We start from the raw sequence: 18,087 nt of genomic DNA, 5'->3' as shown, positions 1-18,087 counted from the left end.
GTCTGACCCTCAGCGACCCCATGGACTGCAGCCTACCAGGCTTCTCTGTCCATGGGATTTTCCAGGCAAGAGTACTGGAGTGGGGTGCCATTGACTTCTCCAAAAGTGTGGAGCTTATTAAGGATCAATTACTGAATAAATGGTTATTTGCTTCTTCTAGTCGTTATTTAGTCCTCAAGGTCAACAAGTACCTGATGAATAAAAGCATTATATGGAATTTCAAATTAATAACTAGTAGTTATATAAAATTCCACCACACTTGTGGTGGTGTGCTGAACCTCATACATTCCTAAAAAATACTCTCTAAATGAAAGACTTGGGAAATAGATTTTGATAAAACTTTATACAATACTAGGCATTTAGTAAGACTATCAATATATTGATTCAGAATTTTATTGAAATGATTAGAATTTTGAATTTGAGTATAAAATTGAAAGACATTGATTTTTGGACTTCTTCCCCCCACAATCTATCATTCCATATTACAGAAATGCTAGGTTTTTAAGGAGTAATATAAAATAAGACCCTCCACTTATAATAGGACCAAAATTAAGATTGATGCCGTACACAATGTCTTCAGTCTCTACTTCTGGTCTCTCTAAGCTGCTCTGCACTAGAAGTAAATCTTGTTAAACCAAGCTTCAGCCAAAGCGCACATGGTTTTCATCTTTCATTCCCTTCGTTGAGTTCTTGGGTGTCCCCTTTGGATATTTCCGAAGTAAGAGAATTTGGCAACACACCTCAGCAGTGTCAAGTCTTCTAACCAAGAGATGGAAAGCTGAGAAACTTGAAGGGATCATTCCATCATTTTCTTTTTTTCAGAAAGTGATGACTAAAACACTGTCAGGTGCAAACAGTTGTATCTGACCTTCTCCAGGAGAGACCTTTAAGGGAGAAATAAAACGGAGAGAGATCTAGAAGATCTCTGATGAGAGACAAGTTGTTAAAAACACCAAAGTACATTTTCATTCCTACTAAAAAGCATTATCTTTGTCAAGTCTTCTCACATCTTACCCCACCCCTGCTCTGAGTGAAGAGCAATTTATAAGACAAAATGACTCATTATCTAGAGATAAATTTACAAACTGACATAAGAGAATTATCCCAGAGGCTACATTACCTATTCAAGTTTATTACAATATCTTTAGTTCTTATTGCATATATAGTTACATGCCTTTTACAAGTCAGGATTATCTATATAGTAGGCTTGATTTAGCAGAAGTTATGTCTATTGCTTCTCTCTTGAAAATCAACAGCATGCAGTGCAATACATGGTGTGCAGACTTATTGTTTCAAAAAGTGAAAAACTACTTAGGTTTAACTGAGAAGGGAACATGATCTTTATTGGCTTTATGCAAAGTTTAATTTTGGTTTTATGCAGAGTTTGCATAGTTCATGATTACTTCCTAAGGAAAAACTACATGTATTGTCAGTGACCTTGCAGATCAGGTGACAGTAGCAAACAGAAAAATCTGAAGAAGAGGCATAACTTTTAAAGTAGAAAGGTCAGCAAGAACTGCCTGAAACAAAAAACGAAAGGAATGATTAGTATCGGCATTCTGATCAGCAAAGTGAAGCCTCTAAAACAAACACAGAAAAACCATTACAATGCACTTCTGACATCAACACACTCTTAAGTGTTTCAGATTGGTCCCAAATCTGAAGCTACAACCCTCCTTCTCTTTTCTGAACATCTTAATGTTAGAACGTGTGCAAAATGCTCAAACGTTCAGTAGAAAATAACCTGGACTTTAGCCTTGAGCCTTCTTCAAATATACAAGGTAGCATGAGTTTATAAGAGGTCTGACATTTCAACTTGCTTCTATAAATAAACATACATTATGAATCCTAGTCTTGTTATACTAGTGTAAGGAGTAACTGACTTTAGGAAATCATTTTAAGAAGGAATTAATGTTTATTCAGTTGCAAGATGCATAAACATCCTCTTCCCTTTAAACAAAGAATGTAGGCAGCTATTTTAAGGATAAAATTGCATTTCTATGAGAGATAACAAATAGAGTAATATTGTAAGTCACTACTTAATTGAACCATGTTTCAGATATAAGTTATACTATTGAAAAGAAACCAGCTTTAATAATTAACTCACTGCTAAAAATAACCAAAACCCATGTATCTTTACTGTATCAACCAAATGTATGCTCTTTAATTCTTTCAACTAGTGTGTCTTTGTTCTATGAACATAACACATGGATGTGAACAATTATAAGAAAATGCAACACAAGCCTCAATAGTTTCTATCAAAATTACTAGGTATCTTGTTTCCCATAAAAATAATAATGGTTTCTCATAATAACCTTGTTTATGACCCCTTCACAAGAACACTGTTTTCAAGTAATTAAGGAATTCTGAATATTTAATATTACTTAGCTTAAAACTTATAGGCATTACTCAAGATAAAAAATTAGGCTCTGAGTAATGTGTGTCCTATGCATTGGAGACTGAAGTACCCAAGCCTGGCAATCTCTCAGAAACTATTTCCATCCCATCTCAGCGAAACTTATCCTTACTTCAGCTGCAGCCAGTGATGTCACCTCCATCAGGTTCACTGCTCGGAAAGCAAACACAGCAGCTGCCAGGACTGGAAAAGAATGAACACTATTTTAACTGCTGGCCTACTCATCAGCCTGACAAATCTACTGGTATACCCAAAACCCACAGTGAGAACTCAGACCTAGTGCTTAACACAACTGCATTCAGTTAAGGTCTGGTGAGGAATGGAAATTTTCTTCTCTGGAGATCAGTATCTGAGGGCATTTCATTTTCTTTGGAAAAAATGAAAATTTTAGTGGTTTTTAAAAAGCCATTTTATAAATTGTTTCTTTCGTACCTACAGCTTCAATTATAACAGTTTTTAAATGGTAGATATAATGGCTGCCTTATGAAGATTTATTTTGATGCAGGTGTTTCTTATTGATGCAATGGAAAGGCTTCTGAAAAGTTAGAAGACTGAATTTTTAAATGTATCAGATAATATTTCATACGTATCAAGGCAGTATCTATATAAAAATGCGGCAACAAGTATGTCTTTCCTTAAAAATGTTAACTTTATTGACTTTCCTAGAGTGTCATAACTGGGTATGTCTGTTGGGTGGGGTGTGGGGATTGATCCTGACATTTACATTAATGTTGGTTATAGGAAAAGATAAGTTGAAACTTTGAAAAAAAGAAATAAACCAAACCATTATAGACTATCTTGAAGGTCAATAATATATACGGAGTAGAAAACATCTAGATTTTTGTTCCCATTAGTCATATGCATATGAAAAGACAGTAATGCTGATATGCATTATGTCTTATTATATAATCTACCATAAAACCTTACGAAAGGGAATGAGTCATCATGAACAATGGAAGGACTCATGTAAGAGCTTCTGGCAACTCTGATAAGGAAACGGTACTGCCCAGAGGTCACATCACTTCTCCTATTTTTTCCATCACCATAGTGGTAGTGCATTCTCTACCGAACAAGTCCTTGAAGTTTAGGAAATGAATGGTAAGGAATCTTTAAAATTATGTGGAAGACTGGTTCCTAAGTATATTGCATAGACAATGCAAATAATTGTTAAAAATACATTTCTAGTATGGAAATAATAATCATAAGAACAGTTAATTCTCGTATCAACCCTGTGTTTGTTACTATTGTTAGCCCCATTTTACTAATGTAGAAACTGAGGCACTGTGAGTTTGGATGACATATTCAGAATCATACAGGTAGAAAATAATAGAGAGAAAACTCAACTCTGGCCCCAGAGCCCAAGCGTTTAACCACTGTGTGATGAAATTTCTGAGACTGAAGGTAAGCAATAATGACTCACCCCTGACATGGAATTTGGTGTGCTTTCCTAACTGTCTTCTCCTGTGACCCTCACAATGGTTTTCCCTTGGGATAAACCATAATGGAGAAGAGAATAAAAAAGAATGTATATCCATGTATATATCCATGTCACTTCATTGTACAGTAGAAATTAACACAACACTGTAAATCAACAATACTTCAATTTTAAAAAATAATGGTTTGCCAGAGATGGACTGAGGATGGTGCATGGTGATCCATGCTCTGGAGGATCAGGTGGCTAGGTGGCTAGATGGCTGTTCCTGGGGAGTACATGGTGGTAGGTGGCTGTTCCTCGGGAGTAGATGTCAGGATCCAGGTTTCTTAATTTCCCCAGGTAGAGGCAGAGTGACTGGGAAGCACAGGTAATTTTTGAGGGGACAATAGATTTTGGAAAGCTTGTCAAAAAAGCATTAGAACTAGTTAGGAAAATTCTGGAGGAAAAAAGACGGTTGTGGTAAAGTGAATAAATTTATTTAAAAAATCAAGTCAGCTGGAATTATTTAATATATAAAGACAGATATAAGAGATCTGGAACAAAGAATTTACCCTTTAATTGCGAATGGTGAAAATTTAAGTACTTTAAAGTCCTTGAGCTTCCATTTTTATAAGAATATCCAAGAAAACCATTTCTGTGGACAAGCAACTTCTTTATAGTTCTCTAATATCCAGAAACATATTTGACAATGGAGACATTTTATATGCTAAGGGATGTGGTCACTATTTCCTTTTTTGTGTGTAATTTAATAGAGTTGGTGAAAGCTTGACAGGATGGTCAAATTTTTTGCTGTAGCAGGAAAGAGTTTCACATGCTGGGAAATAGTTTTTCCAAAGGTAGATAAGAGGGAGAATAAAAGAGTAGTTACTAATTAGCTTCAGCATCCAAAATGCTTATGTGCTCATAACCTTTATTTATCTTGGTGTCACATCACAGAAGTTCCTTTCTGTCTACTTCATGTTTGGTTTGCCCAGCCCTTCCAAAGAGCAGGCTTATTTGCCAAGGAGAAAAGCTCTATACTTTGGGATATTTTCAACTGAATTCATGCTTTATATGAAATATAGAAACTCAAATACTTACTTTTGGTCTTTTAAATTGTTCGCATGAATTTTAAGCAACTCTATCATGAACATTAAAATACCCATGCTTTAAACTGTTCTTCAAAAGGCCCGAATAAGTTCACAGATTAAACCAGTAATATTTACTAAAATATTTATAAAGATTATATAAACTCACTTGAGCAAAAAAGTTGGTCCCAAAATATTCTTTTCTAATATACTCAGATGAAAAAAATGTATAAAATGATCAAAACTAACTTATATACATGTGTGCATGCATGCTCAGTCATGTCTGACTCTTTGCAACCCCATGGAGTGCAGCCCACCAGGCTCCACTGTCCATGGAATTTTCCCAGCATCTACATGCAATTATTTGCCTTATGTCTCTTTATTTGAATTCCAAGGAAGGAACTCCCATCAGTCTAATTTCATTTCTAGATGTTCTACAATTCTTCCCTGTTGGTTTTTTAAAAGACACTCTGAGAAAGCGAATGGATTCAACAGTGTGGACTGTCATTCTACCTATGTATCAGTAACTTATTAATGTATTAAGCATGCAGCAGAGTACCTGGCTTAGAGCAAATGCAGCACTCAACATTCATTTCTCTTTTACTTCAGTTTGCTGAGGGCATGATAAGTCACAGAAAGGGAGAATTTAAATTGGAAGAATTTAAGGTCTTATAGCTTTGAGGTCTTATAGTTTAACATTTCTTTCATGATAGAAAATCTTGTAACCCTTCAGATGACAGTTAAAAAGTCCATTCTACTTTTAGAAGGTCCTAATTATTAGAAAGTACTTTGTAATACTTAGCCCATTTCTTTAACATGCTCTAATATCTTTTTGAAATGATACAAAAAGTTACATGTTAATACAATGCTCTTCAAAATTTATGAACACCCAGAAGAATTACTTGGTGGAAAATCTTAAAATCCTGTCACCCAAGAAATGTTAGCAAAAAACAAGACTACTTAGCCTGGAAAATAGAAGACTTTGGGGAAAGAAGGGGGTGGGAATAGAAAAAACATGATGATGATCCCGATGCAACAGTAGTACCTTTTAACAAGTTATATTATCCAGAAGTGAAATAGGCCACTTAGTAAGACAGGGATTACCCAACACTGAATGTTCAAACACAGGATAAGTATTACCTGCCAGAAATATTTAAAAGAAGCTATACTTGATGGTCCGGAGAAGGCAATGGCACCCCACTCCAGTACTCTTGCCTGGAAAATCCCATGGATGGAGAAGCCTGGTAGGCTGCAGTCCGTGGGGTCGCTAAGAGTCGGACACGACTGATCGACTTCACTTTCACTTTTCACTTTCATGCATTGGAGAAGGAAATGGCAACCCACTCCAGTGTTCTTGCCTGGAGAATCCCAGGGACAGGGGAGCCTGGTGGGCTGCTGTCTATGGGGTTGCACAGAGTCGGACATGACTGAAGCGACTTAGCAGCAGCAGCAGCATACTTGATGGTCTCTAGGATTCCTTCCATCTCTAGATGGTATGTATCATAGCCATTCAGCCAAAAAGGTGATGACAGACCTTTTTTTTTCCTAACTCATATTTGTATTGGCTTTAAAAACAATTGAGATGGAAGGATACTGGGAGTTATTAAAAACTTTAGTAAATGATAACTCTAATTACACCAGGGGCAACAGTTATCTTCATGGCACTTTATTATTTAACTTTCCTTTAAAAAATACCACCTAATTACTCTAGACCTCTCAACACTCAAAAATATGTTAATATGGTACCTAGAGAATCTTTTCCAGGAAAAGGGTCTTCAATTAAGCATTATTTCCAAATGGCCAGAGAGGTGACTTTACAATGCTGTCACTGGGTAAAGAAATAAAGGCTCTCACAGCTTAAATAATTTGCTCAGTATCACACAACTGGAGAAGGCTGGAACCAGCACTCTGGCAACTTTTCAGCTCTCCACCCATGTGAAAACTCTGCAAAATTTATTTGAATTCCCTGATAATCCTGGTGATAGAAACAACTGAATCTATTGTACATGTAGAGAAGCAAAATAATGTAAGAAATCTGTGCTGTGTTATCATACAGTTGCCCTCTGTGTATATCTGTTGTAAGAACTGCTTAATTATTAAATGGAGATGAGTTTGTGACTTTCTGAAAAAATGTTTAATTTTTTTTGACTTAAGAGAATAAGTAAAAGGGGGAACCTTTATGTATGACTCACAGACAGAGATTTCAACTATGCACGGAGGCTCAGTCTTGGTTTGGCTTTTAGGCAGTAGCTGAGAAGGGGCACAGAACAGAACTACAAGATAATCAGAGGAGTCAGGAGAAGAACGGAAGTAGACCTACACTCCACTGCATAAACCTCATAGGTGCTGAGGCTGAACAAATGCCCTGGCTGGACTAGAAACAGGTGAGGGGAAACTGACATTCCTGGAAGCAATGAAGAAAGACTAGGAATAGGCTGGTGATGGGCAGTTCCTCAGGCGTATTTAGATTGCAGAACATCAGTCCTTGTCTTCTAAGGCAGATAAATCGACTAAATGTTCATGAATTAGAAATGACAGACAACTGTAGATTCCAATTCCAATTACAGATGGTAAATGTTAGAAAGAAAAGAAAGGCTTTACTATAGAAACAGCATGTGTTTTATAAACAAGCACTTACTCTTACCAGCAAGAATTTCCAGAGAGTTGTATCCTAGGATTCTGTCCCACAAAAGCAAGAGTTGATCTGTAGCTAAGTATCCAGAGAAAGCTCGAACCATCCATTTAAATGATATGCGAAGTCTATAAACAAAGAAAAACAAGATATTTTACCAGTGGTATTTTTTCTCATCAGAAAGCAATTATCAGAAGATCTCAACGAGTTACAATGACAGTAACTCCTTTGTGGGTTTTAAAAATCACAGTCATTTAAAACTCAAGTACTCTACACATGTACAATGGAATACTACTCAGCCTTAAAAAAGAAATAAAACAATGGCATTTGCAGCAACATTATTAGAGATTACTATACTAAGTGAATTAAGTCAGAAAGAGAAAGACAAATACCATATGATATCACTTATATGTGGAATCTAAAATGTGAATCTTAAATGAACTTATATACGAAAAAGAAACAGTCTCATAGATACAGAGAATAGGCTTGTGGTTGCCAAGGCCAACAGGAGAAGGATGGATTGGAGCTCAGGATTAGCAGATGCAAACTGTTATACACTGAATGCATAAACAACGAGGTCTTGCTGTATAGCAAAGGGAACTGTATTCAATATCCTGTGATAGACCATAATGGGAGAGAATATGAAAAAGAATATATATATGTATAACTCAATCACTTTGCCATACAGTAGAAATTACCACAACATTGTAAATTAACTATACTTCAATAAAATAAATTTCAAAAAACTCAAGTACTCTATTAAATACAGCTGTAAAAATTCAGCTGAGAAACCCTGAGTTCCCAAATTAGTGGTCTCAAAAGTATTAAGAGAAAGAATTATATTTCAGAGCCCTACTTTATGTTGTAGTTCATTCTTTAGAAAACTCAAAAAAACAAAAAACTGCAAAAAAACAAAACAAAACAAAAAAAAAAAAAAGAAAACTCACTTCTACATTTTGTTTTTCAGGGTATGTACTAATTAGCTATCAATGAGGTGATCTTATAGTTTCAACAGTTCCAGGCAAGCCAAGATTATTTGAATTTTTATTCAAGACACTTAAATAAATACTTATAGCTGCATATTTTTCCAATTCAATAAATTATATTCCTAGATTTCACTCAAATGGCTACTAAGGATACAAAAAAGACAAGGAAAAATAGTTTTAAAGCTATAAGGGGTTTCCCAGGTGCTAGTGGTAAAGAACCCACTTGCCAATGCAGGAGACATAAGAGATATGGGTTTGATCCCTGGGTTGGGAAGATCCCCTGGAGAAGGAAATGGCAACCCACTGCAGTATTCTTGCCTGGAGAATCCCATGGACAGAGAAGCCTGGTAGGCTACAGTCCATGGGGTTGCAAAGAGTCAGACATGACTGAAGCAACTTAGCAAAATAAAAATAAAATAGAAAAGCTATAAGGGAACTTAGAAATAGATTTCTGATTTCAACCCTTTAGTTTTAAAAAGGAGGTCATCAGAACTCTGAAAGATCAGCAAGAAAATTCAATTAAATTCTATTTTGTGAAAAAAAAAAAAAAAAAACCCCAAAAATCCTAAGAAGTATGAGATCCTACTGTTTCATAACAAGGTTATGTTACAATAATATTTTATCTCTAGGATCAGGAAACAAACCCAGCTTTGGTGCCTGAAGAGATAAAATACTCTCTCACATTTCTCTACTATCTATTAGCAATTAAATATCAGTTGACTGCCCCTGAGAGGTTTTAGCCAAATTCTTTGTTAAAACTGTCATAATATTATATAAATACCAGTACTTTTTCTTAAAAGAGAAACTGGGATCCAGAGATTGCCTTTGTTGATGTCATATTAATTTTCCTAAGATTGAAAAAGGACCCCCAAGTTTCAGAAATTCCTCAATATTATATAACTATTGCTCTAATATAACAAAGCACATGTAGGCAGTAGTATTATAAGTCAAGTTTCTTGGTTGGTTTTAGAATATTAGTTTATAGATGCCAAAAAAACTTTTGGCCAGTGAATGTTTTAAATTTTAAAAGTTCACTAATTCCCTGGCATGCCAGTAGGACTCCATGCTTCCACTGAAGGGGACCTAGGTTCCATCCCTGGTCTGAGAACTAAGATCCCACAGGCATGCAGCGTGCCCCAAAGAAAACAATTTCACTTTTAAGTCTAAATTATTAACTTCAACTAGTTTCATTTTATGGATCTCTCATAGTGTCTTATTAGGCCAACAGTACCACATACCGTGCCTCCCCGCTCCCACTAGATATATGTGCTAGTGTATCTAGCACAGAATCAGTTTCTTAGAAATAAAGCTTATTGATGCAGAATTTATATACAGTGGAATTTGCTTTTATTAATGTACAATTCTGAGTTTTGTTAAAACCAAATAGAAATTTGAGAACTAAAAAATACAAAAACGATAACAACAACAAAGCAACCCTCACTGGATGAATCCAACAGCAAAATGGAAATAAACAATGAGAGAGCCAGTGAATTTAAGTATAAGTCAATAGGAAGTGTCCAATCTGAACTACAGAATTTAAAAAATTGAAAATAAAATGAAAAGAGCTTTAGAAACCTGTGGGATAAGACCAAAAGTTTTAATATTTGTGTTCCAGAAGAAAAGATGAATGTGAGTGGTACAGGAAAAAAAAACTGAAGAAATAATGGTTGAGGGAGAATGGACACATGTATATGTATGGCTGAGTCCCTTCACTGTTCACCGGAAACTACCACAACATTGTTAACTGGATATACCCTAATACGAAATAAAAAGTTTAAAGTTTGGGGGAAAAAAAGATGAAACCTAAAAAAAGAAATAATGGTTGAAAACTTCCTAAATTTGACAAAAGAAATAACCCTCAAATTCAAGATGTTCAACAAACCCTGAACAGGATAAACCCAAGAAATCCATGTCCAGATATATCATAAACTGTTGAGAAACAAAGACAAAGACCTTGATAGCACTCAGAGAAAAAAAATAACTGGTATTATTTCTCCCTGAAATGTTTGGTTGAATTTGTCTGTGAAGCCCTCCAGGCCTGGAGTTTATTTGAAACTAGAATGTGATAGATTAAAGATGTATATTGTAAATCCTGCATAAAGTATTTTTTAATTAAGGCATGTACATTTTTTTAGTGATAATGCTATTGGATTTCCCAGGCAAGAATACTGGAGTGTGTTGCCATTTCCTTCTCCAGGGGATATTCCTGACCCAGGGGTCAAACCCATGTCTCCTGCACTGCAGGCGAATTCTTTACCTGCTGAGCCATCACGGAAGCCCAAGGCACTGTCATAGCCTGAATGCTTGTGTCCCCACCCCTACCTCAAATTCACTGAAACTACCTGCAATGTGATAGTATTAGCAAAGAGATGTGGCCCTTGGAAGCTAATTAGGATTAGATGGCAGAAAGTGAAGAGGAACTAAACAACTTCTTGACGAAAGTGAAAGAGGAGAGTGAAAAAGTTGGCTTAAAGCTCAACATTCAGAAAACGAAGATCATGGCATCTGGTCCCATCACTTCATGGCAAATAGATGGGGAAACGGTGGAAACAGTGACTGACTTTATTTTTGGGGGCTCCAAAATCACTGCAGATGGTGATTGCAGCCATGAAATTAAAAGACACTCCTTGGAAGGAAAGTTAGACCAACCTAGATAGCATATTCAAAAGCAGAGACACTACTTTGCCAGCAAAGGTCCGTCTAGTCTAGGCTATGGTTTTTCCAGTAGTCATGTATGGATGTGAGGGTTGGACTGTGAAGAAAGCTGAGAGACGAAGAATTGATGCTTTTAAACTGTGGTGTTGGGGAAGACTCTTGAGAGTCCCTTGGACTGCAAGGAGATCCAGCCAGTCCATCCTAAAGGAGATCAGTCCTGGGTGTTCATTGGAAGGAATGATGCTGAAGCTGAAACTCCAATACTTTGGCCACCTCATGTGAAGAGTTGACTCACTGGAAAAGACTCTGATGTTGGGAGGGATTGGGGGCAGGAGGAGAAGGGGACAACTGAGGATGAGATGGCTGGATGGCATCACTGACTCTATGGACATGAGTTTGGGTGAACTCCAGGAGTTGGTGATGGACAGGGAGGCCTGGCGTGCTGTGATTCATGGGGTTGCAGAGTTGGACACGACTGAGCAACTGAACTGAACTGAACTGAAGACGAAGTGGGTTCTCATGATTGGGATTAGTGATTTCATAAAGTCATGTGACAGCTTGTTTTCCCTCTTTGCTCTCCATCACATGAGGATACAATGAGAAGTCAGCAGTCTGCAACCTATAAGAAGGTCCTCTCTAGAACTCGACCATACTATCAACTTGATCTTACACGTCCAGTCTCCAGAAGTGTGAGAAATAAATTTCTGTTGTTTACAAGCCATACAGTTTATAGTAATACGTTGTACCAGACTGAACTAAGACAGACATTATCAACAAATATTTTTTAAAAGGTATAAATAATAACTCAATACTGGAGATAAAAATGGAATAAAAAATATTCAAAAGTAGGCAGGAAAAGAGGAAAAAAAAGAATAAAGAGCACATGGAACAAACAAAAAAGTCTATCAAAATAGTAAATGGTATCAACTGTTATTATTTTATCCCAATATCAATTACATTAAATATAAATGGAATAAACACACCAATTAAAGATAAACTGCCACAATGAAAGACCTGAATATACTTTTGATAAGAAAGCCACCTGAAAAGTAGAGACACTGATAATCAATATACTAAAAGTAGGACAGAAAAGAATACACGATACAAATTCTAATAAAAAGAAAGCTGGAATGGCTATATCAGACATAGTTCAGTTGTGTCCAACTCTTTGCTACCCCATGGACTGTAGTCCATGGAATTCTCCAGGCCATAGTACTGGAGTGGGTAGCCTTTCCCTTCTCCAGGGGATCTTCCCAAATCAGACATCAAACCCAGGTCTCCCACATTGCAGGCAGATTCTTTACCAGGTGAGCCACAAGGGAAGCCCAAGAAGTAAAGACATCAGTACACTAAAGATAATACAATAAAGATAATCAATACACTAAAAGTAGAAGGACAGAAAAGAATACACTATATGAATTTTAATAAAAAGAAAGCTGGAATGGCTGTATCAGACATAGATTTATTACTAGGAAAAGACATTACATAATGATAAACAGATCAATTCTCCTAAAAACAGTGTCAAATACATGAAATAAATATATATATAGCAACGTAGAAACAAAAAGACAAATTCCCAGTTATAATTGGAGACTCTAACACTTCTTTCTCAATAATCAATAGAAATAGTAGACAGAAAATTAACAGTGAGACGTCTTGAACATTATAAAAAAAACTTGACTTTATTAACACATAGACATTCTGCTCAATGCTAGTGGGAAATGAATTCTTTTCAAGTATACATGAAAGATTCATCAAGGTAGCTCATATTCTGGGTCATAAAACAAACTACAACATTTAAAAGAACTAAAATCTTAAGAAGCACATTGTCTAATTGTAATAGAATTAACATAGAAATCAATAACAGAAAGATATCACATTTTTTTCAAATATTTGGAAATTAAACAATGTACTTTTATATAAACTATGGTCAAACAGGAAGTCACAAGAGAAATTAAGAAACATTTTGATTGAATGAAAGTAGAAACATAAAATGTCAAAATTTGTTGAGTGGAGGTAAAGCAGGGCTTTGAGGGAAATTTATAACATTACTATTGCTTATGTTAGGAAAGAAATATCTGAAATCAATTCTCTAAATTTCACCTTAAGCAAGCAGAAAGATGAGCAAAACAAAGCAAAAACAAGCACCCAGAAGGAAAAAACAAATTAAAGAGGATAGATCAATGAAACTGAAAATAGAAAAACAGAAAATCAATGAAACCAAAACTGATTTTCTCAAAGAATAAAATAAATAAGCCTCTGACCAGAATAATCAAGAAACACAAGATACAAACATCAATCTCAGGAATGAGACAGGCAGTGGCACTCTGATTTTAAAGATAGTAAAAGGCTAATTAAGAATAATTATGGAATATTATGAATAGTTTATGTCCATACATATAACTTAGATAAAATGCACAAAGTACTCAAGTAGAAGGAGATATCCTGAAACGTCCTATATCTAGTAAAAAAAATTAAATTCTAATTAAAACTTTCCAATAGCATTAGTTTTAATTCATGAAAGTCTTTTTTTTTTTTTTTAATTCATGAAAGTCTTTTAATAATTGATTTCTAGCCTGACAACTGAATTTTTACACTTTCCTTTCATTAGAATTTTGATGTTTACCATAATTTATTGAAATAAATTTGTTCCTTTTAATGATTAAAGTATATGAATAGACTAGGAAAATATCAGGATTTTAGTTATAACAATTAACTAAATGTCTACAGAAAAGCATAGATATATACAAATATTCATTTCACAATAATAAAAAATGAAGTCAGTTTACCACAAGAAAAAAATACATGTGTAATATATTTCTGCCACAATTTTGTTTTATAATAATAATTATTAACAGAATTCTATTTTTTATTGGCTATAAAAGAAAGATTGTCAGGTATTATCAATAAATGATATGAGGTACACAAAGAGGAAGACAATAACAAAACAGTGGTAAATCATTTGGAAATTTCTGTTGCCATGGACATTGTTAATTGAAAAAGAGAAAAGAGAACCAATAATAATGAGGTCCACAGGTACCCGACCTATTCACTGGTAACTCGTACCGGGATATTTACTGATAACTCATACTGAGATAAATAAACAAAAATTCAAGCTTTTGCAAGGAAAAATCACAGTGTACAACCATTAGTAGATAACTGATTTAGTTTTCACTTAGTGAAAGATGGCAAACTTTAACTGATCTGGCTTTCAAAGTTGTCTTCTGATAAATCTGGCCTAAATTGACAATTTTAGTATCATCATATTTCTCAGGTAGTATTTGTTTCCACAGATTTTTACCTCAGTTTGGTCACCATCTTTCACTATGAACTGGAATTAGTTGTCTGGTGATTCTTGTACCAAGCACAAAAATCCAAGCAAATAAGAATTTATCAGGATTTTGGTAAGTCTTCCAAGAATTTTTGGCACAATGTTGAGTTATAATTCTTACTACTTGATAATTATTGTTTTGGAGAAGGAAATGGCAACCCACTCCAGTATTCTTGCCTGGAGAATCCCAGGGACAGAAAGGCCTGCACATACAGGCTGCTTCTGTCAATTTCTCAGACTTTAAGACTGAATTTTTTAATTTGCATATAATTAGGTCACTCCTTTACCCTACGTATTAGATTCTAAAAGTTTGCCAGCACCTCATTGTGTTAAACCAACTACTCTGCACCTCTTTCTCGGAGAAGGCAATGGCAACCCACTCCAGTACTCTTGCCTAGAAAATCCCATGGACAGAGGAGCCTGGTAGGCTGCAGTCCATGGGGTCACACAGAGTCGGACATGACTGAAGTGACTTAGCAGCAGCAGCAATTATTGTTTTATTGGGGAAAATGTTAACTTCTCTGAAAAAAATCACTGCATCTTTGATGATTAAAAAGAGCCTTCTGATATCAATCTATTCTTCAATTAGGAGAGAAAAATACTCACGGTTGAGCCCCAATTTCTCGCAGATGATAAAAGAGTTGGGGGAGATAAGTTTGCAGAAGAGTTTCAAACAGCAGACAGAGTGACACAATACCCTGGATACAATAAGTCACAAGAGAAATGCATAGCTTAGTATTTAAAAATGAACTCTGCCATCAAATTACTCAAACAGAAATGAGAAAAAGATGATCAGTATCAGTATTGTTTAAGAACCAAAGACAGGAAATGCACCAATGAGCTCTAATACATTAAAAATAAGTTTATCCCTCTTTATGGATATTCACTCTTATAAATATGCCAAGGAGCCTACTTTTTAACAATGAGGCTCCCTGCATAAGCTGGCATATAGTAATGTTCAGAATTCAAGAAAAACAGCATTTTCTAGAAAGCCTGCTACTCTGTAAGTCATACATTATCACTTAGGCTCAGCAAAATTAGTTTTTTCTGGATGCAGTCCAATTTCCAGGTATTTCTCTAGTGCTGTAGCCACACCCGTACTTTCTTCCTCCATACGCTCCTTTCTTTCAGCTGCCTCACCCACCAGGGAAAATATTTCCTGCTTTTTTTATTCTTTCATCGAAAACCATCCCCAGGGAAAGATTGACTGCTTGAAATTTCTGTCAGGAAGTCATCAAACAAGAATGTTTGATTACTGAGTATAAGGATGGTTTTTAAAAAACTGAAATCTACTTTTTTTAAAAGGGCATTGTAGAGTACAAAGCAGATGGGTTTTCAAGTGCATTAATTACTTGACAACTCTGAATAAAGTCTTTCTTGCAGTTTAGCATTCCTCAGGGTTGTTCTTTGTAAGAAAGTTCTAATCCTCTTTTTGAGTTTCTAAAGAAGTAAGGCTGTCGTGGTTCTAAACAGTTCAGTCTGGCTGCAAGCCAGAAAAGGAGATGACTGCCTGTAAGTCTTTATTTCACTGAATAAAGAAAGGGCAGAGGCAGGGCTGTCCCAGTCAGTCAGCTGGAAGAGGACAGCTTAGGGTCAGCATGGAGGCACAGAAGGAATAGCCAGAGTTTTAAAAATTAAAAAAAAAATTTTTTTTTTAAGTCTAAAGTGTGAAAATAAAACATGAGAGTAAGAAATCTGATGCTAAGTATGACTGATTAGAAAAGAGAATTATTAATATATTTTTGGTTATCCTAGATTAAACATTATTGCAATATAGACACTAAATCGTTATCTCAGAGAGAAGAGACCCATGATAATTTGGTAGCACTTCATTTGCTCATCTGTGACATCCTGGATTTCCGTTACTTGCCAGCTGTCATCAGCAATGTTTGAGAGCAACACTAGAGACAGAGGAAGGTGGACTAGGAATACACAGGATTAAAATGGGGAGGAAGTATGATGAACTGCTATTTAGTTGAGTAGCAGTGTGACAATCTTCTCTTTCAGGAAACTTGGTAGCCCTGACACATTCCAATTTTAATGTTTCTTTGGGAGTGTCAATCAAGTTACTGACAAGCAGACCAAAGCAGGCCCCAAAACAGAAAAAGTATAACTGAAATAAATACTTGTTTTTACTCAGGTTAAGGGGGGTAGGAGTGGGGGGGGAAGATACGATAAAGGATGGGCCAAAATAAAACAGATACGAATATTCAACTCCCAATATGCTTCTCCTTGAATTTCTTGTTAAGGCCAAGGAGCCATCTATTGAATAAACACAAAGAAAATATCTAGTTTGATAAAGGATAATTAGTCAAACATGATATTGAAAAATAAGGGACAAATAAATGTTTAATTTTCATTAACAAAGATGATGATGATGATCATAATGACAATAAAAACAACAGCCACCTATTTACTGAACACCTGCCACGAGCCAAGTACTACCCAAGTGCTTCATACTCTTCTTTACAGCACCACAGAAACTCAGCATTAACCTCATTTCAGAGATGAGGAAACCAATGTTCAAAAACGTAGCCATCTTTGTCAAAGAAAACAATACAGACATTGCTATGCTTATTCTTTCAACATATAAAAGATAATTTAAATGCAAGTGATAAAGGACTTTTTCTTGTCATTATTACTAAAACTATTTAAGTATCAATTTATTCTTTCATTTTTTCCATAGGAAAGTGATGCTTGACAATTTGTTTTTCTTAAGGTAAAAAAGAACAAATCAGAGTCTGGTTTGATCCAATTTTTTATGAACTTACAGAAGGATGAGAAGAGATGGAATGAAGCCTGAAGAAAAAACGCACATACATCTCACGGAATATCTGATACAGTTTGGAAGGTTCATGGTATAGAAAACAAAGTGGTGCAACTGAAAGAACAAGAAAAATTGATTGATAACATTGCAGAACTACTATAATTGAAAAGTAAGTTCACAAACACAAAGGATAAATATTTTATAGTAATAATATTCATTCAAGTTTAAAATCATATATATTCTTTTTTCATGTTGGAAAGGGAATATATGCACATGTAAAAACTGCCATTAAAAATTTTTTTAATGGGAGTAAATTATAAAATGTTTTATAATCCCAACAGTAGAATAACACAATGGAACCATATAAGGGTATTAAAAATTCAAAGTAACGTTTTAAAATTACATAAAATCTCTCTCTTTTTAAATTGAAATAATAACAAAGTGACATCCAGGCAATTCATTTTTACTTTGTCCCACAAAGGATCTTTCAAAATTTTTAATTTTTGACATCAGGTGAGTAAAATATAAGATGATTTATGGCTAGCTTTTAGAACTGATGTAATTTGAAAATTAAAATTCTGATTAACAGGCTATTGGTCAACATTGGCATATCCCAATATGTTTCTAGATAGTTTTCATAGGCTTTAAGTAAAACAATTCTAAGAATTTATTTCTCTAATGAATTTTTTGTGTGTGTGATAACAATCTCTAATTAATTTGAATTAAATTATCTTTTGCACTGTTTGTGGCAATTAAGCACAGGTGGGTCAGCTCAACCAGATAGCCCACAGGTGAATG

The 18,087-nt window shown here is 35.1% G+C and overlaps 1 protein-coding gene across 2 annotated transcripts in view; it reads right to left on the bottom strand.

Annotated features, from left to right (window-relative positions):
- Positions 1-374: 374 nt before the first annotated feature.
- The window catches only part of TBC1D19 (TBC1 domain family member 19), a 151,608-nt gene continuing 133,895 nt past the window's right edge, over positions 375-18,087 (bottom strand). Inside the window, exons 17-22 of one of the 2 annotated variants that reach the window (XM_027544218.1) lie at positions 17,294-17,403; positions 15,129-15,220; positions 7,563-7,678; positions 2,529-2,599; positions 1,438-1,520; positions 375-884 (exon numbers count right to left, since the gene is read on the bottom strand). In XM_027544218.1, the coding sequence (XP_027400019.1) occupies positions 1,446-1,520; positions 2,529-2,599; positions 7,563-7,678; positions 15,129-15,220; positions 17,294-17,403 (464 nt within the window). In that variant the 3' untranslated portion in view covers positions 375-884; positions 1,438-1,445. Of the gene's footprint in view, positions 1,521-2,528; positions 2,600-7,562; positions 7,679-15,128; positions 15,221-17,293; positions 17,404-18,087 lie in introns of both variants that reach the window. The other variant, XM_027544217.1, reaches the window with a different exon arrangement.

The sequence above is a fragment of the Bos indicus x Bos taurus genome, chromosome 6 (genome assembly GCF_003369695.1).
Source record: "Bos indicus x Bos taurus breed Angus x Brahman F1 hybrid chromosome 6, Bos_hybrid_MaternalHap_v2.0, whole genome shotgun sequence".
Taxonomy (NCBI): domain Eukaryota; kingdom Metazoa; phylum Chordata; class Mammalia; order Artiodactyla; family Bovidae; genus Bos; species Bos indicus x Bos taurus.
This window is presented reverse-complemented; position numbering and strand designations above follow the sequence as displayed.